This window comes from Tympanuchus pallidicinctus, unplaced genomic scaffold (assembly GCF_026119805.1).
Source record: "Tympanuchus pallidicinctus isolate F22 unplaced genomic scaffold, pur_lepc_1.0 scaffold26, whole genome shotgun sequence".
NCBI lineage: Eukaryota > Metazoa > Chordata > Aves > Galliformes > Phasianidae > Tympanuchus > Tympanuchus pallidicinctus.
Window position 1 is genome coordinate 881,096 of NW_026294743.1, and position 13,942 is coordinate 895,037.

At 34.8% G+C, this 13,942-nt stretch overlaps 1 protein-coding gene across 4 annotated transcripts in view; it reads left to right on the forward strand.

The window, feature by feature from the left end:
• Positions 1-13,942, forward strand: part of LRBA (LPS responsive beige-like anchor protein) — a 363,075-nt gene that overhangs the window by 100,282 nt on the left and 248,851 nt on the right. For all 4 annotated transcript variants that reach the window (XM_052690432.1, XM_052690429.1, XM_052690431.1 and 1 more), the window contains exon 35: positions 10,438-10,502. In XM_052690432.1, coding sequence (XP_052546392.1) covers positions 10,438-10,502 — 65 coding nt within the window. The remainder of the gene's footprint in view (positions 1-10,437; positions 10,503-13,942) is intronic.

The window sequence follows — 13,942 nt, forward strand, 5'->3', positions numbered from 1 at the left end:
ACTAACTATTTTAATTTTTTTTTTTTAAATAAACTGATAGAAAGGGATTGGTTTCCGTAAAGTCTGTAAAGCAGGTGTATATTCATAGTTTGCATAACAGTAGAAATCAAAAAGGTGTGTAATTTAAACTGAGCTGTTAGTTTTAACTATGGAAATAGATTAGAATGTATTGGGAATGATTTGTCAATACTACCTGAATAGTAAGTGGCCTAATAATGGTGTAGTAAGCACTGTATAGTTGTATACATCTAACGTCCTAACACGTAGTGGTCACAGTAGTTAAAATACATAAGCTACTTATTTGTCTTTATTTCCTTACATCTTTCCATGTTTTATAGTCTAGGAGATACATTAAAGCTTTGCTCGCTTCTCAATTTAGAGGTGGAATATATGATGTGGAATCATAAGCTAGGTAAAAACTACCGAGTATGACATTTAGTTTGAGAAAAATAGAATAATATCTGATGTTTGCTAAATATGAGTTACTTTGGTATTTGATATTTTATTAAATGGGGTTGTTGTTAGTGCATGTTGGACATAAATAATAATCAAAGCAATAGAGGTGGCTTCCTGGTAAGAAATTGTTATATCTGGTTATCTGATTTTGACCCCATTTGAAAAATGTCCTCTGTAATTTTCAGTGAAGCTATGGTGCTTTGGTATGGATTTGGGTAAGGAGTTGATTCTTGGGACAGTTCACTTGGAAAAGTCAGAATGATGTGAAGACTTTGGATAGAGGAAAGAATAAAAGATAACATTGAAAGAAAGGCACAAAAGCCCTTAGCAATAGTTAGCTATGCTGGAGGAGAGACATGAACTTCCTAATGTCGTCTTACGAAAATCTATTAGAAAAATTTGGAGAGGGAAAAAGAATATCCCTCCCTTCCTTTATTTATTTATTTTTTTTAAGAGCTATCTTTAGTGGTTATTCTGTTGGCTCTTCAGATACTAGAGACTCTTACTGAGAAAATTTCTCTTATGAAATGAAAATTACTTACATTTGATCAGGAATTTGGGACAGGTAGCAGCTGAATGGGAAATGTGTCCGCTTCAGTTAAAAGCCCTAGCCTGTAGAATTTAAAACTGCTGAGGGTTTGTACGATTAATGTGTAATTGTTTTCATGTTCAGAGAAGAGAGCAGACTGTATAACTTAAACGTGAATTCTGGGAGTCTGGTAGGTTACAGGTCAGTTTCACATCCATGAATGTACACTGCAGATGCTACAGATGTTAACAAGAACATAATTTAGCTACAGAAGCAAGACTTTTCTGAAGAAAAAAGGCATCCTGTTGCTTCACCAGCACACTAGGACTTAAAAAAACACCACCATTTAAGGTGAGTTTTGTGCAGCGAGAGCACACCCTGTGGCTTGGCAGTCTAGTCAGAAGGATGATACCATGCTGACTTTATAACTAGATCTTTGAACAATATTCTCATGGGTGGTAAATGCAAAACAAAGTAATATCAACTGGCACTTAATTCTGTGAGCTCCCTGCTGATGGGGCTCTGCACTGAAATGGAACTCTTCCTGACAGGAAGTCAGCCGCGAAGTGTGGAGACCTCTGAAAATAAAGCGTGCCTTAATTTGACACCCTGCTGTTTTACAGCTAGTCTGTTTAATTTGAGACCATGGAAAGAGGTTTGGTGGAGGGTAGGGGGTGAGCTTGTGGAAAGTTCAGAGAGTGGCAGCGTTTGTCTTTTAAGCTTTATACTAATTACATATACATGAATGTTTTTTGTTCATGTTAACAAGCCAAATCATTTCGATCTTGCTGTTGCCAAGCAGGAGTTGAAGCAGGAGGAGGTTTGCACTGTGGTGTTGAGCAGTTACAATCTAAAGTTGAGGCTTACTTGCAACTTGTTTGTGCCCTTTTATGTCTCTCAGCAACTGGAAAAATCATCAGATAGACTTGTCTGTGATTCACTTATCTTCGTACAAATATTTTAAGAGATTTTGCTCAAGTTAAAAAGCTCGTAATTTGGATAACGCAGCCGTGAAAATGATTGAGGTTCGTATTTTAGGTTTCAAGCCCTACTTCTGAGTCAGCTTCGATTCAGAAGAATGAACTGAATTTCTCAGTACTGTCTGACTACTTACTTAAAGACATTTATTTTTATTTCTGCCTAAATATAAATGGTAGTACTTTTATTTTTGGACAAATTACTTTGCATGGGAAGGTTTGCAGAAAATTATTGATCGGGTTTATTGTAACAATATATAAAAGCAGAGGAGATTAGAACTGGGATGCTGCATGTAATGTAACGGTGGAATAATGAATACACCGAATAAGGAGCAAGTCTGAATGTAGAAGATAGGCAAGTGAGGACAGGAATGCAGTATGGAAGCGGAATGTAGTGGCAGAAATGCATGCTCATTTTTCTTCTTTGTGCATATATGCATTTAAGTTATAATTTTGAAAAAAAAATAAGCTTGTATCACTTCTTTGTTCTCCTTACATTGTCCATTTTTGTTACTTCTGTTTTTCTGACTCGTTTCATGTGCCTTAGTTACATACTTTTCATTTCTGCATTTCTTTGTGGAAGATTGGGACTTCAGTTTCTTAATTAATGTCTAAGATATCTGTCCTATTCTTTTATAAGCTTCTGCCTTTTATCTTTGCATTGAAAATAGCTGCTGGTTACAGAACCTGAGGAAGAAACTACAGAGGAAAGGGTTTGCTGCTAGATGAACTTAAACCTGACCCCTAATGTCATTTCATGAAGTCATGGCAACAAGCCTGCTCATGAGGGAGAGGAAGGGATAGGCTGCCCAAGCAAATCGCTTTGTCTGTCGGAAATGTGGACCTGAAATCAGTGATCGGCCCACTTGATTTTTGTTGATCCTACGGTTTCTTGCTCTAGGAGAAAATGTAGAAGAGCTGGAGTTTAGGGGAGACTTATCTGTCCCATGTAGTACAACATCAGTTCTAGGGATGTGATTTTACTCATAAAGTCGTAAGTTAGATTGCACCAAATGGCATGTAATGAAAGTTTTTCATGTATGTGCTCATATCTTTTTGAAACCAGATGCAAAAATAAATTTCATGAGTTGTGGTAGTATGCAGCCTCTATGCTGTGATGCTTTTTACAGGTAGCATTCTGTTTGTGCAGTTATGTTTTAATCATTTTTTTGGACTTTTTGATTAACTAAATTAAGGTCTTTTATTATTATTAAAATTCCTGTGTAAGAATGTTTGATGTCACCATAAATGATGACGACAGTAACTTACAACAAGATTTTATGGCTGTATGTATTTTTGAAAAGATTGTGTGTACTTCAGTGTTTTATGTGTATGGCTTTGCTTTTATAATACAATTCTGTAGTTTGCAGAGAAGGCGGCAGTTGTCACTTGAAAAGTAATCTCATAGCTTAGAGGGTATTGTCTGACAAGCTGACGGTTTTTTATTCAGTATTTCACGGAACAATGTGGCACACAAGTATGAAAACAAATCCAGCTCTGTATGTGTATAATTTACTTTAAGAATCTATAGAAACTTACTGTGACGTCAGCTCAAACTTCAGGTATTCAAATTAAACTCTCATTATAAGGTAATTTCAGGCATTTACCAGTAACAACATAATACCAGTTTATAGGAAGCTCTGTTTACATGGAATATCCCAAGTGGCTAAGCAGCAGGGGAGTCTTCTGCTTTAAGTTAAATAACTGCTGTTTCTGTATGGCTTGTTTACTACTTGTTTAATTCTCAGTGCAGTGTGCTATTGAATTGAGCATGCAAAAGTCAGCTAAGAGTTCTGTTTTCTGTGTCTCCGTTTATTACTTGCTGTACGATAATAAAGGAACTATTTTATTGGGTTAGTTGTAATTAACTTCAGCACTAGGCATTGGTATAAATCATTCCTAATCTGTTTTCTTTAAATTTTCATTCTTTTTAACTGGTTCAACATAGTTTCTTTCTGTCATCCTCTTACGTAAGAACTGGGGTTGTAATTGCTTTTTTGAATTAGGCTGTCGGAAGCTAACATGCATGTTCATCCAAGAATTGATTAAGGAACACTAATGAATTTCATACAACACTTTTAAAAGATTTACAATAAATACTATGCAATAAATACTCTGTAGCAGTGATCTGTTACATTGTTAGAGTTCAATACATTGTTGTCATGCTGCGAGGCAGGAAAAATGTTGCAGTGGTTACTTTGATTCAGTTTCTTGTTTAAAGTAGTTAATGACTTTGTGGTTATGAAATACTTGAAAAATGTTCTACAATTCCATAGAGTACATTTTATAAAGTAACTGTTGTTATAACAAGTTTTATTTCTATGTTTTATCAAGAGAAAAATACTGGAACAACTCACTGAGAGTTTTCAGTTCTTTGGTTCAGTCTTGGTGTTTGATACCTGTATCTTTTTAACAAACATAGCAGTAATACATTAATGTACTTCTGCACTTTCAGTTGTTGGTTAATGGCACAGATTTAAAGCAAGTAAATACACCTCACAGGCCCTTTTCAATCAGTTTTGCAGGAGCAATCTCGATTTTCTTCATTCCTTGTTCTTTTCAGGGGCAGAGTCACACAGGCAATCTCAACTCACCTTTAGCGTTCATTAGTAAGATTTGAGTGCATTTCAGAATATTTCCCCGCAATTGAATCCTCGATGTTAGGTCTCCCCTTGAGAATAAAAATCTAGTTGATTTTTATGCAACTTTCTCCTAGAAGATCATTAATTTTTTAAATACAGAGACTTCACTAGCTGATTTTTTTTTTATTTTTTTTTACAAAAAGCAATCTTTTTTTTTTTTTTTTTTAATGGAATACCAGCAGTAAATACTTGTTATTGTAACCGAGTGTGTTTGATAGCTTAAAAGTCTTATAAAAATAATTAGCTCTTTTATATAGTTCTGATGGCAGCCGAGCAAATTTCCCCTGGAGCAGTCTCTAATGAACAGGCCTTGATTTTTCCAGTTGGGCTTTTAGACTCCCTGAGGACTTGACTTCAGACCTTGAAGGGCAGCAGCTGCCATTTGTCTTCAGACTGGAGTTGCCAAACAGACAGACCATATACTAATAGGATGCATTTGTTCAGCCTGACTATGTGGAGCCCTGATAGAGGCATAACGATGATCATCAGTTGCAAGCTTGTAGGGTTAGAGTAACTTCTATCATCCTTATTGAAATCAAAACCTCTGTATTGACTAGTCAGATTTCTTGACTTGTTATGCTGATGCCATGTTTAAGCTTACATACATAGTGTAAATTTGGATAAATTCAAAGCTGTTTGATAAGTTTTCTCCTGATGAAACATCAGTAAATATTTTTGCAGACTACTGCTTTTCTTTGTAAATGTCAACGTTCAGCAATAGTGATGTGTTTATTTATGGAAGGGTGCTTGTATGTAATTACTTAAATTATTTTTTTTCTCCAGCAGTTTCAGATTGTTCTTCCATTACTGGTATTTTGTTAATTCCACTTTTATTTGGGCATCCCTGTATGACTGTTCTAAATAAGGTCATCTTCAAATATATTTTCTGGTTGCTCTTATGTTTGAAACATCTCATCTCTGCAAAATTTTGCTTTTTTGTACTCAGTAGGTGTTACTTTGATATTAAAATATTGCATAGTTTTTAGTTATGTTTTCCCTAATTCCGTAGTTTTTCATTTTCAATGTGTCTTTGTGGATTTAAAAATGTTAAGCAAACTCTCTGCAAGTTATGTGTTTGCAGATGTCAGATATTCTGCTTAATGTGCAGTCTAGCTTTTTTAATTATGAAAAACACAGCTGAGATATAATCTAGTTTTTGCTATATATTCTTTATTACTGAGTTCATTCATGCCTGTAGTGGATGTGGTGCTGAGAGAGTGGTGACACCAAGTACAAACACTGCTGAAAAGTTCTTGATAGTTTACTTTAGACACTTAAAGATTAGAATATCTCTCTATGAACATGTTTTTCAAGCAGATTTGACCTTTAGTCTAGGATATAATATGTCTCCTAGTCACATGTTAACACATATTCCCACCCTACTCCTTAGTGCTCCATTCATAGTTGTCACTACGGAAGTCATCCTTCTCATTTGTTTAAGAATCAAAATAAATTTTTAAAAACTTCAGCAGATTAATGGGAAGCGTGGATTAAGAAACAATTGACTGCCTGTCTTCTCTTGCATTTGAGTGTGCATTTCAAACATGAGATATAATTCGTCATGGTTAATACGTTAGTATTGCCAGACGATTTTTTTTTTTTCTGAGAAGTTATGTAAGGGATATGTGTGAGTGTGCATGTATGCATATAAACATAAAAGATAACTTAATGGTACTACTATTCTTTGAAAATGGAGCAGTTTTAATCTCTTGGTACTTTTTGGAATGTTTTTGAGATGCATATTTAATTGTTCAACAGTGAGATCAGTACGGATTAGGCTCACAAATATTTTCATATAACTTGGATATGTATTTTTGGTTAATTCTTTGAAATATGGTTGTTAATTTCCTAGGAGTGCACAGGTGAGGATGAATTGTATGTTACTGTGTACATGCAAGTGCTTGAAACTGCAACCCATCCAAATATTTCTAAAAAATAAATCCTGGCATTTGTTTGAGTGATTAAAATTTAGAAATGACTGTGTGTTAGTTAAGGGCTCTACCTTCCTTACTCTGTTTGATCTCGAACTGTGGATGAAAAGAGATTCTCAAGAAGAGTAAGATAGGGCAAGCATATGTGACACTCCTCCATGACTTCTCAATGTGTGTTCTTCCTCTTTCCCGCTGCTGTCAACATGGGGTATTTTCGCAGTTGATTGGAGTTACTGTGATTTTACTAAATATTGGTGAGTTTTCCTTGCATGCCATCTCCACTTTCTCCTACATTTAAGGAGTGCAGCATTCTTTAGCAGTGGGTTCCACTGGTCTGTAATGCACTTTGAGAATAATTACCTCTGTTTATTTGTTCTCAAACTGGCTTCTACTAGCCGATGCTTGTAGAAAAGGCTTTTAGATGGGCAAGGATAAATAATGAGCTCCTCAACTATTAAATCTGATCAGGAATATTCAGGATGTGCAGGGAGCCAACAGCAAATGGAAAAAATAACTGATCGATAGAGGTGACGTGAAAATCCAAGTTCAGTACAGACTTAAGGATCTTCAGTATTTATCAAATATTGCCACAGAATGAGAGACATGGCTTCTTTTTAAAAAAAGAAGAAAGAGAATTGAGTAGTATGAAAGACTTCTAAATGTATTCTGAGGTGGAATAACTGCACATGTAGATCTAGGTTACTAAAGATTGTTTTGCCAGAATAATCTCGTTGCTGGTTGTAGTCTAATGCTTGTTGTAGTATTCTGTCAACATGTATTTCCTAGACGAAAGAGATGTGGTAGTGATTTATATGGATTTTAGTGTCACATGACTAACCATTAGTTAGGATTAATTAAAAAAGGAAGCTGTCAAATAGATATTTAAAAAAAAAAAACAAAAACAAAACAAAACAAAAAAAAACGAAATGCCCAACTCAAATGGGATGACAGTAGGTTAAAATACAAACCTTGAAGGAGACTGTTTCTGAAGGGGTGGTTTTAATGGTTTTAATACTAATACTGCTTCGTTTTTTCAACTGATGACCTTTGTGTACTTAAAATGTGTTAGTGAATCTTGTTGATGATATAAAGTTGATGCTATAAAGGACTGGGATATGATTTTGCTTATGACAGGACTGCACAGTAGCGACAGGAAATGTAATATAGTGTTCTATACAAAACAATAATTCAGATGATGCTCAAAGCATCATTTCAGGAAAGGATATAATACATGCATTTTGTCTCGAGTACTTTTCAAAGTGTTTACAGATTCCATTAAGGAAGTGGGTGAAAAAGTAATGAGCTAAGAAGTTTCCACATCAGACATGGTATTTGAGTAAAATGAGATTTCTTATTTGTCTCCTTGAAATGGTTGCTTTTCCATGTAGCTATTTGTGCATAGTGCTTCTGTCTTTTTTTCTGCTTCGCTATTCTCATTGTACAGTGACCAAAAGCATTAAAAGTAGATTATGTCTTTCAGTTACTAAACATTTACAGCCATCGGAAATGATGGTCAATTAAGTACAGCTTAGAACAGGTATGAAATTATTGACTTTGTTGATCTTCTCTTACAGTCCTTCCTTAGGAAAGTGCTGAAATGTGTTTTGTAGTTATTTAGTTGCATTAGTGGTTGAGTTTGAGGCTTTTAACGTGTTTTTTTCCCTAATACCTTTGGGAGATGGATAACTAAGATGTTGATATAATAATGCAATATGCACACTGAGTGTAATTGTTTGAGAGAACATATACTGTGGGGAAATATTGAAGGGATCATGAAATATGATGACCATTAGTCTTTTCTTTCAACTATTAAAACTAGCTTTAGGGTGTGTTCAGCTGGGATTTGTGAAATTGTTTAGACTAACACTGCTTTTGATGATGTCTGATGTAGAGAAAAATGCTGAAAAGTATCATGATAAATACGCCTTCTTTTCACTTTTGGCATACTCCATCTTCACCAATTAAATTTTCAAGTGTTGTAGAGAGTTTTGTTAATGAGAGAGAGATTACTGATGTAGAGTAACAGATGGGCAGTGTCATAAAAAGAACTTTTACTTTTTTTTGCTTTTCAGGAACTTTTGGCTAACAGTCATTTTAACAATCTTCATACAAAGCTATTTACAAGTCGATATTATATTAGAAGAGCCTCTTAACAATATTAGTTCTGCAAATTATTTTGTTTAGGTTATTAACAACCTAAAGGACTTTTTAAAGTGAATTAAATATTTCTTAAAAGTATTTGAAACAGCTTTCAGGCTAGCTTGAAGTCTTGTAGTGGTGACAGTAAGAAGGCAGTGGGAGAGAATTGGAAGGATGATGGGAGAGAGATCAGTAAAATAAATGTAGCCGGAAAAAAACAATGATACCACTGGGGGTGTTACAAAAATAGTAATAATAATTAAAAAAAAATATATCAATGCAACAGTATGTAAATGGAATCTAGCTGCCGTTTAGAATGTTACACGACTAGCAATGCATATAAGCTAGTTATATAAAAAGTAATGAAACCTTATATTATTCATGAGGAGTAGTACATCACAAATTCTAATTATTCTTCTCTTAATTCTGCCTTTCAATCTGCCTCTGCAATTCAACATTGCTATACAGTGTCACACATTAAAAATGATTAAGAAGTAGAAAATGAGTTGATAGTGAAACATGTCAACCTTTTGATTTTTCTGTTGGTTTTTGTGTGTATCTGATCAAACTTGATGTCTCTAACTTAGAGGGGTAATATCACTTCGCAAATACGGGTAGCTAAAAACTTTCTCTGGTGGTACAGTGAGTGCTGAATACTTCTGTTCTTAGAAATCTGAAATAGATTTAAGATCAATCTGCAGTTTTGTGCTTTCTGTCTGTTCTAAAACTGTCAAGATTTCTAAAAAAAATAATTGCTAGGATTGCTGTTTCTTACAATAAAACAAGGAAATCAAGAAAGCTGATGTAATGCTAAGATATCTGTCTGCATGGCTTTTGTTGGCTTAGAAGGGGAACAAACTTAAGACAGTTAAAACAGTTATGACTGAATTAAATGAAGAGCTATATCCAGTCTGTTCTTTCCAAATCCCTGTATTTTTTCTCTACAATGTCTCACACATTTGTTACTCCATATTTTTTTTTTTAATTTCTGTCAATTTGTTGCTATTGAGTATGGCATTTCTAGGCTTTGTTGTATTTTTGTTGACAAATTTGGCTGCTTTGTCAGCTTTCAAAAGAGGAAGGAAGCCCACTAATGTGTCATGTTCGTTGATTACTTCTTAAAATGTCTTATAAGGAGATCAGGCAGAACCTGCACCTACTCCTGAAGGGCGTGTGGAATTTTGCTATAATTAAGGGTTCTCTTGGATGTAAGAAATGTGTGGTGCCTGCCTCTGTGCTGTTAGAATTATTTTAATTTGTTATTTTTTTTTTAATTTAATATGTGTTGGGTGTTATTGATGTATTATTTGATAAACCTGATCTTTGCACTAGAAGTGAACATATGATGTAAAGATGAGAAGACTATTATCTATATGTGTAATTAGTATTAAAGAAATCTGTTTTTAAACAATAAGCACTAAATGTATTTGAAAGATTGTATTAGCATTACCAAGTCTCACTAAGGCAGAGGATCAGTGAACCAAAGGAAGCTGAGAATTAGCACACAACATAGTGAACGATGAAGAGTTATTTGTGGGATGTTTTTGTTTTCTTCTGCCCTCCACAGAATGTGACTTGGAATGGATGACACTTATTTGTTCTTGCTGGTGATTGTTTCCTTCCTGATTACCACACAATTAATGCTTTTTATGTTTGTTAGTGGTGTAAGTGATCAGAATTTAAAAGAAGGAGCATGATTTTCTAACCGTAGATGGTTTTTGTTGGTCTCATTTTTACAACTGTCTTCTTTTTCTCTTTCTCAGGAGTGGCAGAACTCTATACAAAAGAATGCTGGTCTTGCCTTTATAGAGCTAGTCAATGAAGGAAGGTAAGTCAAAATAGCAACTCTGTCTTAGCATTTAGGAACTTAGGGGCAACTTAAGTGTCTTGAAATACTTTCCTAGAATTTTGCTTCTGCTGTTTTGTTTTATTTCTGTTTGTGTTAGAATTTCTTTGAGGTTCACAAGCATAAATTCATTTTCTTTAACAGTTCTACTTAGTTCTAATACTAAATAAGAGATTTTACAGAATCTGAATGCTCGGGTTTCATTGAACAAATCGCATAACAGTATCATGGATTTCTTTCTTCCTGGTTTTGTGCACTGGTTAACGTTGAAACTGTAATTTGTATTTGACGAATTTCTTGAATAAGAGAATTGATATTTGGAAGGTATTATAGCTAGGAATTGTTAAATAAGCCTTTGCCTCAAAAATTAGATTGCAGTTTCCTCGTTTATGTTCTATCTTCTTTATGGAAAGGAAAAGTATCCCTTTAAAGTGCAGAAATTGTGTTAGTGTTCCCAATCAGCCTTCATGTTCTGTCCGTAACTATATATGTATATTACTGAGACTTAAAGAAAATGACAGAGCAGTTGTTGAGGCCATGTTCTTTAACTCATAGTGACTATTCAGAGCCATCAATATTTTCTTCATTAGGAATAGATTATGAGGCAGACTAAGAACAATATTTACGTTTTCAAAAGGATTTTTATTCAAGATGTCTTAATGAGTTTGCTAAGCAGCATTATAAGAAATTAAAAGTGCCATTTTCAAAAGCAGTATTCTGTTGGCGAGCAACTTAAGCTAGTAATAATCTCAACAGAAAATCAATTCCACAGGAGTAGGGCAGTGCTACTGAGCTAAAAATAGAATAATTTAACACAGAAATTAAAAGGCTCTGTAAACAGCATCGTAGATGAAATAATGGCTATTTGAGATTTTTCTTCTAAACTGCATAAATGTTCTCCAGATTTCTAGAAGTAATGAGCATTGTAATGATCGCATTTCACTTTACGTTAAGGGAAACACCATTTTGAGGCAGAAAAAACATTTTGCTACTAGTCTTGATCCCAAGGGCCAAGGTAAAGTAACAAGGGTGTTCAGTTACAGTGTTAAGATCTAGCCTGTAGTTGTTTCCTATTATGTGAGGCTGACCTGTCCTGACCTTACTTATAAAGTGCCTGCTATAAATTTGGCCCTTGATTAATGTTTTATTAGCATAGATAACGTAGAGATCCCACACACATGTAAACCAGAATGTAAGGTACATCTGGGTAAGATGATTATCATGAACAAATCAGTTACCGAGCTTAAGTAGCAGTTACCTGGTAGTCTGTTTGTTCAGGTCAAGCATTCAGAGAGCGTTCTATCAGTAAAGTGTTTGGAATTGACTATTTTCTTTTAAAAACCTACAGTGCCCATCACAGACAGATGGAATCACTCCCCCGCCTCCATAAACAACATCAATAACTTATAGTCTAGTCTTAGCAGAGTGGTTGTCTCAGGGACAAATGATCCCTTAAAGACTGAAAAGTGTGGTTTTGGTTAGCAGAAAATATCTAAGTAATTGTTACTTCATTTTTTTCATGACTCATAGCAGAGTTGTTTTTTTAAAAAGTGGGAACGTAACTTTCATTATGGGGAAGAGGGGAGCGGATTCGTTTCTTATAAAAATGTCTCCTTTTATCTAGTTCCATTTTTTCTCCATTCCGGTTTATAGGAATCTTTTAAAGTTGCTGCTGAACCGGTCATTGTGTTGCTTTGTGGCTTTTCAGCATTCACTAAAAGGAAGCTATTATCCCTCCTACAACATGAACTACATTCCAAAACTACTCTTTTCATCTCCTTTATAAAGGTCACACGTTATTCTTCTTTCACCTATACTAACATTTACTCTAAAGCATCTCTTTTATTTTTTTCGTAACACTGTGGGTTGTTTTAAGAACTCCAAAAGCTGAAACCTTAAAGTTACAATTAAAAAAAAATGGAAAAAGCTGAAGGATTCTGATTTACACTTTTAATACAATTCTGTAACAGTAGTTGAATTTTTAAATTGTCTCCTACAACTCAAAGGAAGATGACAAGGTGTTTGTACACAGGACAGAACTGATTTCAGCAAGTAAGGATGTCCGTGGGGTACCATGATGCATGGAGTGTTAGAATAAATAAAATAATATTAAGGACAGTAGAGCTGCCTGGAATTTGTGGAATCGCAAAATTGCTGTTGTCTGCTTTATTGGTGGGAAATGTCATGTTATAGGCTTTGTGAAGCACAGTTTTCACAACACTTACTGCTCATTTTCGGACAAGTTATTGACGTATCGAAGGGTATTTCAGTTTGAAATTTGTCCTCTTGTATTCCTGTAGGTTTTTTTTTTTTTTTTTTTTTTTTGTGGTGGTGGTGTTTTCATTTTTATCAGGCAATTAAGACAACTAAAAATGTTTCTGGAATCAAATGAGCTCTAAAAGAGGAGATTTAAAGCTCTTCTTATATTTGCCTTGAAATGTCTTCTTTCCTTTTATGTGAAAGGTATGAATGTACCTCTCTCTCTCTTGCCAGTTGAGAGTTTTATGTTTTGACTTGGTGTGTTTTGGCTACGATTCCCTGGACAGAAATATGTGCAGAAAGTCTGCCTCTGGGACTCGTAAGGTCTGCAGTGTATGTACTGAATTCAGAATGTGTTGGGCTGAATTTGATCATGTTTGCAAATAACTAGTATATAACATGCTGCTCCCAGGCTTTGCAAATTCTGGGGGCCACTGCTATTCTGTAGTTGTGTATTGTGTAGTAACTATTCTGTATTGTGTATTTGTGTAGCACTGCTATTCTGTGGTTGTGTATTGTGTAGCAAAATAGGGTTGTTTGAACCTAGAGATATTTCGAGTAATCAAAACGGGGGAAAAAAATCTCTAGAAGGGAGACTGGATTGTGAAGATACAGAATGGTAGACCTACTTAAATTGTGAAATAAACAACTGAGGTCTTTGAAGGACAGAATACAGCGTAGTTCAAAAAAAACAAAACAAAAAAAAAAACAAACTGTGTAGAAAGCCAGGAGAGTGTTGAATGTAAGTGAAAAGCTAAAGGAGCAAATATTGGAAAATCTTTCCAAAAATGAAAACAGAAACAAATTTCAAAACATTGCTGCATTGAATGTTAATCTGCATTTAATAAAATGAATATGCATTATACAATAACGTTATGTCTGGCTCTTTGAAACCTTGTTAAAAAGGTGCCAGCATGTGCTGCTTCCTTGTGCTCTCAGCCATGTGTGCAGCAGAAACATAGATTGTAAAACATTTTCTTTAACCTGTTGAACTTATGTCAGTCTAGATTTCAGTCTTGGTACATGCTTTTCACCTTTGGGTCCTCCCTTTAGGGACAGTCTGTTTTGAAGCCCTCAGACGAAGACCTTACTGATGAGAGAATTTGTTTTACTGGAACCATCCTTTCAGTGTGATTGGTTCACTCACATAGCCAGTCTTCTTC